Source organism: Marmota monax, unplaced genomic scaffold (genome assembly GCF_021218885.2).
Source record: "Marmota monax isolate L192 unplaced genomic scaffold, Marmota_monax_Labrador192_F-V1.1 WCK01_AAM20220418_F8-fsc00180, whole genome shotgun sequence".
Classification (NCBI taxonomy): domain Eukaryota; kingdom Metazoa; phylum Chordata; class Mammalia; order Rodentia; family Sciuridae; genus Marmota; species Marmota monax.
In genome coordinates, this window is record NW_026693881.1 from 846,287 (window position 1) to 859,363 (window position 13,077).

A 13,077-nucleotide genomic window follows, 5' to 3' on the forward strand; every position below is an offset into this window, starting at 1 on the left:
GTCTCAGATTCTATGCTACATTTGTCTCATTTATGCCATTTTTATTGATTTTTCATGAATTTTTTTCACAGAAATGTTATTTATAAAGTTGTCCAGATGGCCATGAAATATGATTGAAACTCTGTCCATCAGGGCAGCCCCTCCCTCCGGTAAGCGTGGCAGGTTAAAGTTGGAGAGGAGGAAGCCAGAAACCTCAGAGCCCCATTCAAAGGTGTGACCGGACCAGTTCCTTCTCTCTTTATGGAGGACTGAGCAAGTTCGAATGGGCTGTTTGCAGGGGTGAGGCTGGAGTGAGGGTGGGCGTGAGTGTTCTGCTCAGGCACGGCTGACGTGGGCAGATGCACGTCACTCTTGCCCTGGCCTCCTGTGGGGAGTCCCTGGCACTCCCGGATGGCTCCTGGGCTGCTCACTGCTGCCGGGCAGATGAAGCCTTGCTGGAAGGCACCCGTGGAGTTTGGAGTCTGTTTGTCAGAGGCAGGGGGTGGGGGTAGAAGGGAAGGCCAGGGGACGGTCAGATTGAGTACAGCTGTGATGGGAAGTGAGACTCCAAGAGGGCCAGACGGTGGAGCACAGTGACCCAGTGGGAAGAGATCTGGCCAGTAAGACCAGAGTCACAGGACACACAGAGCTCTGGTGCTGGTCTTTAGGTCACCCTGGACAATGGAGGGAGCCCCCAGCCGGATGTGCTGGGGTGGGAGGGGGTGGGGAATTGAGCAGACAGACAGGTCCACTGTCAGCTTGGGGAGGTAAGAGTTGTCAGTGTCCCATTATCACCAGCTGGCCGGGCTGGCCATGTGAGCTGGATTCAAAGGTGGCTGGCTGTATCAATAACTCAGAAAACAGCGAAGAAACCACGAAGCACTTGAATGTAAGTTTCCAAGGCAGAATGGCTCAGCTCGGCTTGGTGATGCCAGGGGTCAGCTCCAGCTCTGGAAGGAGCAAGAGAGCGAGCACACCCCACATCTACTCATTGGGGGAAAGACATTTGAGAAAGTTCCACCCAAATAAGGCAAGGGATTGGGTCTCAGGGGGTTGCCCATCCCCATTGGGTAACGCCCAGGTAGGGCTAGACGCAGGCTCCGTTGCCCAGCCAGGTTGAAGGTCACTTGCCCTGCACAGCTTTCAAGTGTATGCCAGACCCCCCCGCCCCCGGCACGGCTCAAGGCCGGGGAGAGCAAGCTCAGCCCAGGGGCAGCGGGTGCTCCCCGCTTTCCATTGAGGAGATGGTTTTAAGACCCTGGTCCTGGCTGTTGGTAAAATCAGGTCTCTTTGGTCTGTTGAAATATTCTCTTTGGTTATTGGGGAAGTAGGCAAAGGAACTCAGGAAAGCCTGAAGTGGTCCTTGGTTCTGTGTAGAGGTTTTGTGTACCTGAAAGGGGGATGAATGTTCAGGACAAAATATATTTTGTCCTTTTTTAAAAATATATTCTTTCAGTTGTATATGGACACAATACCTTTGTTTTGTTTATTTTATATGTGGTGCTGAGGATCGAACCCAGGGCCTCACGTGTGCCAGGCAAGCGCTCTGCCACTGAGCCCCAGCCCTATATTTTCTCTCTGTGAATCCAGGAATTCTAGCCCGACATAGGCATTTGGAAATAAGTGATCAGTCCCTAAAGCAGCTGGAATTGGAATACAAGGTTAGGGGTCCCCACATCTGTCCTGCCCAAGGCCACACGGTTTTAGGTTAGTGTGGAGCTGGGCCTTCTGAGGGGCCGCAGTCAGGCCCACCTGCTTCTCCCTCTGAAGTGTGGCATGGGACAGAACGCATGGCTGTGGCTTTCCCCCAACGTGGGTCCCTGGCCTCAAAGTCGGTTGGTTGTGGAAACTGAAGACCATGCTGTGAGGCGCCCATGGGGGACAGTTCAGCTCACCAACAGGCTCTCCGTGTTTGGGGTAGGGGGTGTTGCCCTGCAGTAGAACCACCTGCTGTCCTCTTGAAGAGGGCGGAGATGCCCTCTCAGAGTCCCAGTGTGGTGGCCAGAGGACCCCGAGCACAGTGTCGTAGAGTTGGTGGGTGGCTCAGTGAGGCAGCATTTTGATTCTGTGGAGGTCTCAGAAGGAACATGTTTTCAAAACAGGAAATCCCATCAAGGATGGGTGACAGGTAGGAAACGGGCAGGTGGGAGCTCAGGGCCCACCCCCCAGTTCCAGCTGGGGGGAGCTGCTGGCTGTCCGCTGAACTCTTGAGCCGCCCAGCGCTGCAGCCAGACAGCAGGTTCTCCCCATAGCACAGGGCCGCAGGCTGCGAGGACAGAGTACTGAGACTTAGGAACTCAGCCAGATATCTGGAAGGGACAGATGGGAAGGACTAAATATTTATGACACTGAGGACTAGAGAGGAAACAGTTCCGTATATGAAGACCGCAGGCAATTAAGAAAAAAATAAAACACTATTTGTCCAATATTTTTAACTAGCTCTTTGCCTTAAAAATCTTGTTTTGATTTGCTAATAGTTTATTTTCGCTTTATTTCCTTTCTTAGTCTCCTTCCTAACCTCATTTTCTGTAAGCATATTTATGTTTGTGATAGATAGGCCAACAGACAGACAGACCCATAGTAAAGATATTTGCTCAGTTAAAGAACATTTTCTTCTTGCAAAGGGACACCAGTAGCTAACTCCTATAATAACCTCACAATAGGCTTTTACTTTGTCATTGACTTATTTAACATGTGTTCATCCAATGCTTATTATGTATACCAGGCCAGAGTCTGGGAATACATCATTAACACCAGGCAGACAAAAGTCCCTGCCCTCATGTAGTTTAAGTTCTAATGGAGGGGAAAAAATGATAAGCAACATTAGGTATGTGTTTAAAGTTAGATGGAAATAAGAGTAATCAAGAAATACAGCAGGAACAGAGGCTAGGAAGGGCCACCTGCCTGGGCGTATAGCGGGACTTCTGAGCCAGGGAGCAGGTGAATAGGTGTCCTGGGGCAGAGAGCGCCAGTCAGGGGAGGAGCGAGCTGGAAGGCAGGACCCTAAGGCTGAGGGGCCCTGCAGGTGAAAGGCAGAGGGAAGCTGACCCTTACAGATCACGAGGTCCCGTCCACACTCAGTGCAGAATTTGGAGTGGAGGGGAGAGCTGATCTGGTTTCCATTTCAGCGGGAACGTTCTGACTGCTATCTTGACCAGACTCTGGTGAAAGGGAGAAGAAGGGTGACTAGTCAGAGACCCCTGAAATCAGATGGCTGGCCGTGGACTAGGATTCCTGTAGTGAAATGGTGAGAGGGGCCAGTTTCCAGATGCATTTGGAAGGTGGAGCCAACAGAATTTTTTTAGTGGTTTGGAGTGTAAGAGAAAGGGTTAAAGATAGCTCCAGTGCCTTCTCTGTTCTCAGATGCTGTTTCTGAGATAGAGAAGACCAATAGTGGGGCAAATTTGGGTGGGGAAAATGCGGTATTTGTATTTGGGTTTTTTTTTGGGTTGTTATTTTGTTTTTGGTACCTGGGACTGAACCCAGGGGCATTTAACCACTGAGCCACGTATATCCCCTGCCCTTTTAAAATATTTTATTTAGACACAGGTTCTTGCTAAGTTGCTTAGGGCTTTGCTAAATTGCTGAGGCTGGCTTTGAACTTGGGATCCTCCTGCCTTAGCCTCCCGAGCTGCTGGGATGACAGGCGTGCGCCACCTCACCCAGCTCGAGGTTTTGGTTTTGGATATGGAAGTTGAGCTGGCTGTTAGGTGTTCCCCATGGAGGTGCTGAGCAGGTGTTTGGAAGACTCTGGTGCCTAGGAGAGCTGGAGAGGTCCAGTGTAAATGTGGAGGTAGGGGACAGCCAGCTGCTAGATCACAGGAATGAGGACATGCAGACAAGAAAAAGAGGACCTAGGGTGAGCCTGGGTGCTCCCGAGGTGAGAGGGCAGGAGAGGAGAGGGGCTGAGAGGGAGGGCACCCAGCAGAGGGGCTCAGACCCAGGGAGAAGTGGGGAGTGACAGCTACGTCAACTGTAATCTGGGGAAAGAGGCCTTCATGGACCACAGCGGCGTTATCGCAGAGGTTGTTGATGCAGTGATGGGGCCAGAGCCCCACTGGAGTTTGTTTAGTGGAGAATTAGAACTTAGAAACAGTGAGTAAAGATATTCTGTTTGAGGTTCTGAGCCTTAGGAATGGAGAAATGGGGCCCGGGGCCAAGGGCAGTTTTTTAGATGGGAAAACCATAGCATGTTTGTGTGCCAAAGAGAAGGACCCATAGAGATGGCATTGATATTGATATTGCTCATATGTGTCAGAATGCCCAGAGTTCAGGAATCAGTTTGTAAAATCACTTGGAATTTGGATGACCTTTAGAGCAAATAAAAGCAGGCAACGGGGGCCGGGGAGGAACTCAGTGGCAGGGCTCTTGCCTAGCATGCTGGAGGCCCTGGGTTCAATTCCCAGGACTGCAAAAAGTGAAAACGAACACACAAACCTGAAAGCACTTAAAAAAAATGAAGCTGTAAAACAGCTTTCAGAGGTCTTTTTTTTTTAGCAGACGTCTTTTACTTCCCCTAGGAAGTATTAAAAACCGCTTATTTAATGCAAGCACCTCACTGTACCAATAAGGATCTAGAGATTAGGATTCTTGCCTGAGGAGAAGCCAAATATTTAACATAGCTGGAAAGCAGCCCATTTCCTGGGTCTGGGATGGCTGTCTGTCTGCTGTCCCTCGGTGCCTGAGGCCCAGAGCAGAGCAGGACTTAGTAATTGAGGCCTGCACCGACCGAGTAGGGAAAGAGCCCAAACTTTGCTGGGTTGAAGAGCAATGCCCTTCCCTCCATGGTCCTTGCCTTGGGGTGCAGGTCTCTGCTATAAACACCTGTGCGCCTCTGCGTGGGTCCACCAGTTGGTGTGGTGGTCCCCATACACACCTCCAATGCGTGTGGAAAGGACATCTGTTAGGGGACAACTCAGAGCTCTCATTGGGCTTTCTCATTTATGCCTGTGTCCTCTGCAGAGCAAACCCGTGAGGGGGTTATGCAAGGTTGATCTGATGAATACGTACTCAGCACTTTGCTTCCAGTTCCTGTTACATCCAAACACATTCATATGTGACCTGGAGATTGAGAGCACCAAAGGTCCTCAGTGGGCAGTGTCAGCCTGCAAGAATCCAAGGCAGCACACCCAGGAGACGGCTCCTGCCCTGTTTGTTATACAGACCAGAGTGCTGGCTACATGGGTGGTTTTTTGTTTTACTTTTGCATCGTTTGGAGATTGAACCCAGGGCCTCACACAGGGCAGGCAAGTCCTCCCTCTGAGGCACAGGCCGGCTACACGTGTGTTTGTCCTTTGCACACATGCACTGAGCTGTACTTTCCCATGCTCGTGCATGCTCATGTGATTGCTTATGTTGTATGCTATTTGTTTAAATGTCAGGGTGTATCCATCCTTGATCATGAAGTCTTTTAGTGCCTCTTGTCCAGCAGCCTGCAGGCCCCACAGGCCTGTCCTAGCTGCCTTGAGGCCCCCTTAGGCAATGTCCTTGCAAGTTGGATCCCTAGCACTCCCCGCTGGGAGAGGTGCTCAGGGCCTCAAATGAAGGAGAAGTAACTGAAACAGCCTTTATCTTCGCAGGACTGGGGTAAGGGGCTGGGGTTTCTGTTTGGATGATGCCACAGGAAGTTAGGCACTTTATTAGTATCTTTAAAATTATATTGATGGATTTAGAATTCTACAAACATCTGGTATTTACAGGAATTCCATTCCTTAAAGTGTTTTTTAAAATTTTTTGTAGTTATATAAGACTATACATAAAATTCATAAGATATTTCCAAGTTTTCAGGACCCCAGCACCCAGAGTCGGCCCCATGATTTCAGACTGTTTCCCGTGTGTCCTGTAGGTATCAACATGCCTTTTTGTTCCTCAAAGAGTCTTCAAGTTGATTGTTACCTACTTTCTCTTGTGCTGTGTACTGTTCAGAGTAAGAAGTTAATGAGAAAACCTCCTCAGATGTTATATACAGAAAACTGAACTCATTCATTCGTTGGGTTTTAAATATGGGGAGAAAATGGTGTTTCCTGCTGCTTTGAATCCTAATAGACTTTCACTGGCTTTTAAAAAGACCAATGGCACTGGGCACAGTGGACCTGTGATCCTAGCAATTGGGGAGGATGAGGCAGGAAGATTGCAAGTGTGAGGACATCTTCGGCAACTTAGCGAGACCCTAAAAATCATGGAGGGGTGTGGTAGGGATAGCTCAGAGGTAGAATGCTCCTGGGTTCAATCCCCCACATCACAAAAAAAGGAAAAGAGAAAAGTTGGAATCTCTGATGGAGAGTTGGGCAAGTTTCTCAAGCTGCTCTGAAGGGTAACTGCAGGATGAGAACCCCGAGGGCACTTTGGCCTGTTGAGAGCACATTGTGTGTTTTTCACTTGCAGTTGTGAGATTTTTGAGAAGCATCAAGATAATCCTTTTGGGCCCAGAATGGGACTGACAGTCTATATCATAAAATAGATTCAGTTTGAAAAAATTCTCATTTCTGCCTTGGGTGGGAGGCTCTTCCGGGTGCATCCCATGCCCTTTCGTCCCGTTAGGTTTGTCTTTCTGAGGGGCAGCGATGGTTCGACGTACACCACTCAATAGAAGACACACATTAAGTGCTTGTGGGGTAACTCAATTGATTACACAGGATGTAAACCTTCAAATTAAATCCCCCTTGTTCTCAGTTTATGACCAGGAACATCGGCCTCGTCTTTGAGTGAGGTTAGAGCATCCTTAGCCAAGAGGCTGCCTTCACCTAGGCTGGATCGGGTGAGCGGGGGTGATGCCCAGGGACTGTGAGGTTCCAGTTCTCAGACAACTGGTGTAGGCAGCCGGCTGGATGTGGGGTCACCCAGGTCGCTCAGCACGTGCACCTTGCATTCAAAAACATGATAGCAGAATGTGTGTGTGGACGGTCTTTATGATGCTCCTGTACTGACCAAAGCTGGCCTGGAGGAAGAATCACCTGAGCATCCATCCCTTCCTATGTGATTAGCTGAGTCCTGACTCTGCGCATGCTGTTCTTTTGTAGAAACCACTCCAATATTCCAGCGGCACTGGAGGCTCATGCAGGGAGCACGGAGCGGGAGCCCTCTTCCCTCTGTGATGAAATCAGCATCTGAGACAGCCTCTCCTTGTTGCACAGAGGGACAGGTCCTCTATGCTGTGGGCGCAGGAGAGGTCTGCTCCTGTTTAACTGGGATGCCCACTGCTCCGGGCCAGCAAGGGCTCCTGACCAGGCCTCGGGTTTTCTTGTGGCAGCCAGGCCCGTTTGGTAGGAGTACCGCTTAGTGACCAGTCACTAGAGCCATCTTCAGTCACAGTGTTTTTTTCTTCCCTTTTTCCTGCATTTCTTGGTGTGTGTGTGTGTGTGTGTGTGTGTGTGTGTGTGTGTTTCCTTCATTGTTTTTCAAATTTATCGAACTTTATTTTTGCTATGGGAAATCGTGTACCTTGTAGAGCAGTGGGTGGTATGGATTTTTATATACATCAATAACAATATTGTTGTCCTCTTTATACATGGGTGATGACAGAATGAGGAATGCCAATTTCAGAAAGAGGTTCTTTCCTCGCTTACCCCTACCCAGCGCCCCTGTGCTATTCACGGTGCCAGTGCTCTGGGAAGGCCCCCTTTGCAGAGAACGTCTCAGATTCAAATGTCAGACGCGACGGAGCCAGAATCACTGTCGGCTCCCAGGTTTAAGAATGGTAGAAGTGTGAACTAAATGAGTCACTGTTGCTGTATGAATTTTAGCAGAAATAACTAACATAGACTACTTTGCCAATTCACAAAAAAGGCTGACTTTACAGCTGAGATGTGATGGTGCGTATAGGTCCGTATTTTGTGACTGAGATTGTATCTGTGAAAGCTACGGCTTTAGAAGAGTTCAGGAAAAATGGAGCACAACTTTTTTTGTTGTTTTGTTATTATTATTATTTTTTTGCCTTTGATTTCATAGAATGTTGACTCCACCAAGTGGATCAGATTTAGTCTCTATGAGGTGAATTTGTTCTGCAAGCCAAGATTAAACATTTATCTTCAAATCCTAAGATTAGGTTTAGAATATTCGGATTGTTCATCTACTGGTCCTCAGGAATTTTAAAAATAGAGCACTAGGATATTCCACTTCTGTCCTGGTTTCAAGACTCATAGAATTCCTTGTTTCTTCAAGAGTAACACAATTTTAGGAAACCTTCTTAATTGTTCTTTCCCATTCTCTTGAATTGTTCTTTCCCAGGGCTTGCCTCACATGGTTAATATTAGTTTGTGCATGATCAGAAGGACATTCAGGACAAGCAGACTTTTCTCTCAATTTGATGGAAATCTTGGGTTCTCTGTCCCTGACAGGGAATCTGGTTTCCACGTGGGGTGGGTCAGCGGTTCTGAGATGTGTTTCTGCATCTGTGAGATGGGGGGTGGACCAGCAGACCTCTGGGGCCCTCTCGGCTATGATCCTGAGGCCCTCTGAGGTAGTTCCAAGACTCTGAAAGATTCTTCAGAAGCTGTATGTTGAAATGTACCGAAGGTAAAGAAGACCCCAGATTTGGAGAGAATTCTGTTTTAACTAGGAGAACATGCAGTGACTCTCAAATCTGTTGTCGATTCTGGCAGTTTTTATAAGAAGTCAAATAGGAAATTATGGCAGAAAGCAATGTTGTTTTCTTCTTTCACTAATTCCTGGCTATTTTTTTTTTTAAAGAAGGAGAACTTTTTAAACATTGAAAATGGTTTTAGTAAGCTTATGGTTTCTGAAGGAAACTCTGGTTCCTGAGTTGCTCATTCTGTATTCTGTTCCAATGCTGTGCTTCTGATGTCACCCTAACTTTGTCCCCCAGGGTTTCTTGTGAGTACCAATCCTTAGTATCCCTCAATGTCTGGATCGGTGGAAGTACTCAGTAGGTTCCATAAGGAATGGACAAACTATTATAAAAATATCTTCTTTGTTTTCCTATCTTCTTTTTCTGACTTTCGTTTTACTCTGTCGAGGAGGGTTGCTGTTCTGGTGTGTCAAAATGTGGTGTAGGGGTCAAACTGCATTGGCACCAGCTTCTGAAGTATCTCGTTGACAGAACAGAGCCACAGCAACCAGGCCCTCTCCCCTCAATACCTGCCTGTATTTTAAGAGGTTGGGTTTTAGTTTTACTTTTTATAAATTAGCAGTATCAACTGATCATTCTATTAAAATATGATTAGCTAAAGAAGGGACTTTATAAATGAGTTGCCACCTTCTTGGTGGTCAGCGGTTCTCAGTCTTGGCTGCCCATAGGAACCCACCTCAGGAGTTCTAGAAAGCTCTGCTGCCCAGGCTGCACCTGGGCCAGTGAGAACAGAGGCCTGGCTAGCACTGGGCATGGGTCATACTAAAGGAGGCCCTGGCAATGCCCTGGCAGCTTAGGGAAGAGCCTTTCTTTGTAGGGTTATTAACTTGCTGGAAATATCACAATAACCTACTTATTAGAGGACCTGAATGCACTGGGCTTTTGGGTAGCAAAGTTGGTGGAGATGGCCTTCGTGAGTCAGGGTCAAATTGGAAACCCGCCTCTACCAACACCAGTTTTTTAAAATTATTACTATTGATTCATAATAGTCATACAAACCATTAGGATTTATTTTGTTAACACGTGTTTTGTTAATGTGGACAGCTGCTTTACCATGGTCTGCAATTTCAGTTCCATTCCAACTTTTGCATTCATCTTTAACACGTAATAGCCTCATCACGATTTCTGGTATTTTCTATGTCAAATCAAGAAGCTTAATATATCCAGATTTCCAACCCAGTCAGTCTGATTCAGCTGGCCATGTGATGGAAAGACGTTTCAGTTTGATGTCGGGCTCATGACTCACCTTTGAGAAGATTTAGTTTTTGTGAATTTGAAAGTTAATGGGTTGATGTGGGTATTGCTGTTATCCAAGAAGGGAGAGTGAACGTGACTCAAGCCTTTCTGAGCGACGTTCCCCCTCCTTAAGGAATCAGGCTGTCTGAGCCCTTCACTGTGTACCGTGTCCGTGGTGAGTCTCCCACATTTGTGAAATGTTGGGAAACTGAGGCAGCATGGTGGGGTGGGGCAGAAGGGAGTAGGGTGGGAGTAGCAATATCGGCCCTAAGTACTTCATGGGGTTCTTATGAGACTCAGATAACTCACAAAGACATCGTTCACTGAGTCCCCATATCAGGCTGGGTGGCAGATATGAAGGTGGCCTGGGAAGGAGCTAGCAGATGAATTAGTCACTGTTCACATTTACAAACAGTGCACAGTGCAGACTCTTTCAACTCTGCATTTCCAGGTCTCAGGACCTAGCATATGACATAGAAGGGGCTAAAGTATCGATTTTGTGAATGAATCAATCACATAATTCATTTCCTCAGAAACATGTTAGTCTGGGCTTGTCTTCCTTGGAACAAGTTGAAATGAGTGTAGTGTGGAAACAGGTTCACTTCCCTATTGGCTTAAAATTCCACGTGACCTTGAACGTGGTGGTCTGGCCTCTGCTCCTTTTAGACCACAGACATGGTCAACGTCTGAGTTAGAGTTTAATTCGTTCGTGTTGGTATACCCCGTTTTCCCAGTCATCATTTAGCAATGCTGAGAGTACCTATCTTGGGCTAATGCCCTCTTCATGTTTGGTATTAATCTGAAGTCCAGTATTTCTTTTGGAAAGGAAGATAAAATTCTTTCCCGGACATTCGTTTCTTCCCCCATTAAGTTAAAAAAGATCACTTCATCAGTGTGATTCTGAGCAGCTGGGTTGCACCTGTCTAGCTCATGGGGCAGTCGATTTGGCTTGAGTACACTTTCACTACGGGACCTGTCATTCAGCACTGTCCTCTGGCCTGGGTGGTGCAGCCGGCCATGAGCCTGTGGATGGGCATTTGGGCTGCATTCATCTGTTATTCTAAATGAGGTCGGAGCTCTGCATGGTCTCTTTTTCTGCACTCTTTCAGAATGTGAGCAAATGGCAGGTTTTAATTACCCCTCTTGTGCATGTTCCCAGAAACACAGTGAAGACCTGAGTTCTGTCTCTTAGGACAGGCGAGGGGCTGTCCTCTTTGCTGGCTGCAGTTAGCCCCTTGGGGATAAATAGACTCGGCTGGCGCAGCCCCACACGTGCTCAGCAGGGCTGGGAGAGGCCTGGCCATGCTGATGCCCAGTCTCTTATTGGAATAATGGAATGTTAGAGTTGAAATGACCTTGGACTTGGTCCAGATTTGCTGCCCTTAAACCAGACAGAGAAAACCAAGGCCTGGGGAGCTGAAGTGGTTGTGACAGTCGGTGTCAGCGGGGGACCCAGGGCTCTGGCTGAGGTTCTTTCTATCAGCATCTATGGCGGGATGTCCTGTGTGATTCCCGCCAACCCCTGTGGGTACTCCCAGGAGAAAATTCCCAGTCAGATGCAAGGTGATTTGCAGCACGGGATCCACGTGGATGTTTATGTGACCGATTATATATCATGCTGTAATTTCCTCTGTCCTGAATTGCTCTAGGTGACAGTAATGTGCTGGGCTTGCAAATTTATTTTAAAGTCTTGCTAACATGAATTCCATCTTAAAATATTGATTTGTACAGATTTCAGAGGTCTGAACCCCAAGCCTAGCACATGCTAGGAAAGAACTCTCCCACTAAGCTACATCCTCCACGCTTTTCGTTTTATTTTGAGACAGGGTTTTGCTAAGTAGCCCTGGCTGACCTTGAACTGACCCCAGCCTCCCTAGTGGCTGGGATTACAGGTATATACCATCATACCTGCTTCATACTATTTTTATAATTCATCAACGTGGCTCTTGACACAGATGCTTCTGAGGTAGCAGAGAGCACATATAATTTGCCTGTGTTTCACATCATAAAACCAATGCTACCTCTGCTGCTAGTAAAGCTGATTTTGCTTGGCATGAGATACATGTACACCAGAGAGGTTTCAATATTTTGCCCAGACTTTCACCACAAGAAAATGGCAGTTTGGAAATAAAATTCATGGGCCCCCTTTAGTTAAATAGGAACTTCTGAGTTCTGCTGGAGACCCTGCCACTGCTGGGGGGCTTCCCCCATCCTTGAAAGTATGGAAAATTGATTGACAAGGGTGTTTTCAAGTGGAACCACAGAACCCATTTGCAGGCAGAGCAGGTTGTGGAGAGGGAGGGCGTCCATGTGCTGCTCAGGTTTGGGTAGTACCACGGGCAGCTCAGAGCTCCTGTGCCGTGCGGGGTGTGGGGGGTGCCCGACCCTGTGTGTTTTACCTCCTTACCTGGAGGTGAGGTGCCTTCCCTAAGTTCAGTGTCCTGGGACATCCCGATGGAGAGCCCAATGGCAATAGCAGCTCAAGAGCACCTAGCTTGTACTGATTCTTCATGCTTTCTTTTGTACTTTTTCAGACTGCAAATTCACCTGCACCAGCGGTAAATGCTTATATCTTGGTTCGCTGGTCTGTAACCAACAGAACGACTGTGGGGACAACAGTGATGAAGAAAACTGTCTGCTGGTGACCGAGCATCCACCTCCGGGCATCTTCAACTGTAAGTAACTCTACTCACCTTAGTGCCGTGGTGTCTGGTTGTGGTTTTGAAGTGGACAGGAGGTGGGGTCACTGGGGAATGAAAGGGATACTGATTTTCTGGCTAAGGAAAGAGGCTTGTGTTTTCCCAAAGGAAATGTGTTCTTTCTGTTAAGAGAGAGAGAGGGCTGAAGACCCAGCCTGTTCCCAGAAGTGGTTGGTGGCGCTGTGCTTGGGAACGGATCTTGGTAGCTCCTGGGAGAAGCGCTGACCCATCCCTCGGAGTCACGTGTTGGCTGAGTGTTCTTCATGTTGGTGTTAAGAGATTTTTATTTAGAACACCATCACTTCAGAAGCAATTTTAAATAAGGCGAGAAGGCCACGCAGAGGGTCTGTAACGAATCAAGAAAGTAGAAAAACGGACACGAGACTCTTCAAGGCTGCGTTCACGTGTGTTTGTTGTGTTTCGCCTTCGCACGGGAGAGGCCCCAAGGCGGAGGCTGTGAGCATTTCTTGAGCTTGAAAAGGTGAAATTGGAGTTTAAATTCATCGATTTCTGATCTCATGGCTTTTAGGATGGGGAAGGGGCCAGAATGCAGTTAAGCCCTACTGTTTCTCTCTG

General features: G+C 47.6%; 1 protein-coding gene across 8 annotated transcripts in view; it reads left to right on the forward strand.

The window, feature by feature from the left end:
* The window catches only part of Ldlrad4 (low density lipoprotein receptor class A domain containing 4), a 369,921-nt gene that overhangs the window by 175,301 nt on the left and 181,543 nt on the right, over nucleotides 1–13,077 (forward strand). For all 8 annotated transcript variants that reach the window (XM_046462795.2, XM_046462797.2, XM_046462796.2 and 5 more), the window contains one exon: nucleotides 12,337–12,477. In XM_046462795.2, the coding sequence (XP_046318751.1) occupies nucleotides 12,337–12,477 (141 nt within the window). The remainder of the gene's footprint in view (nucleotides 1–12,336; nucleotides 12,478–13,077) is intronic.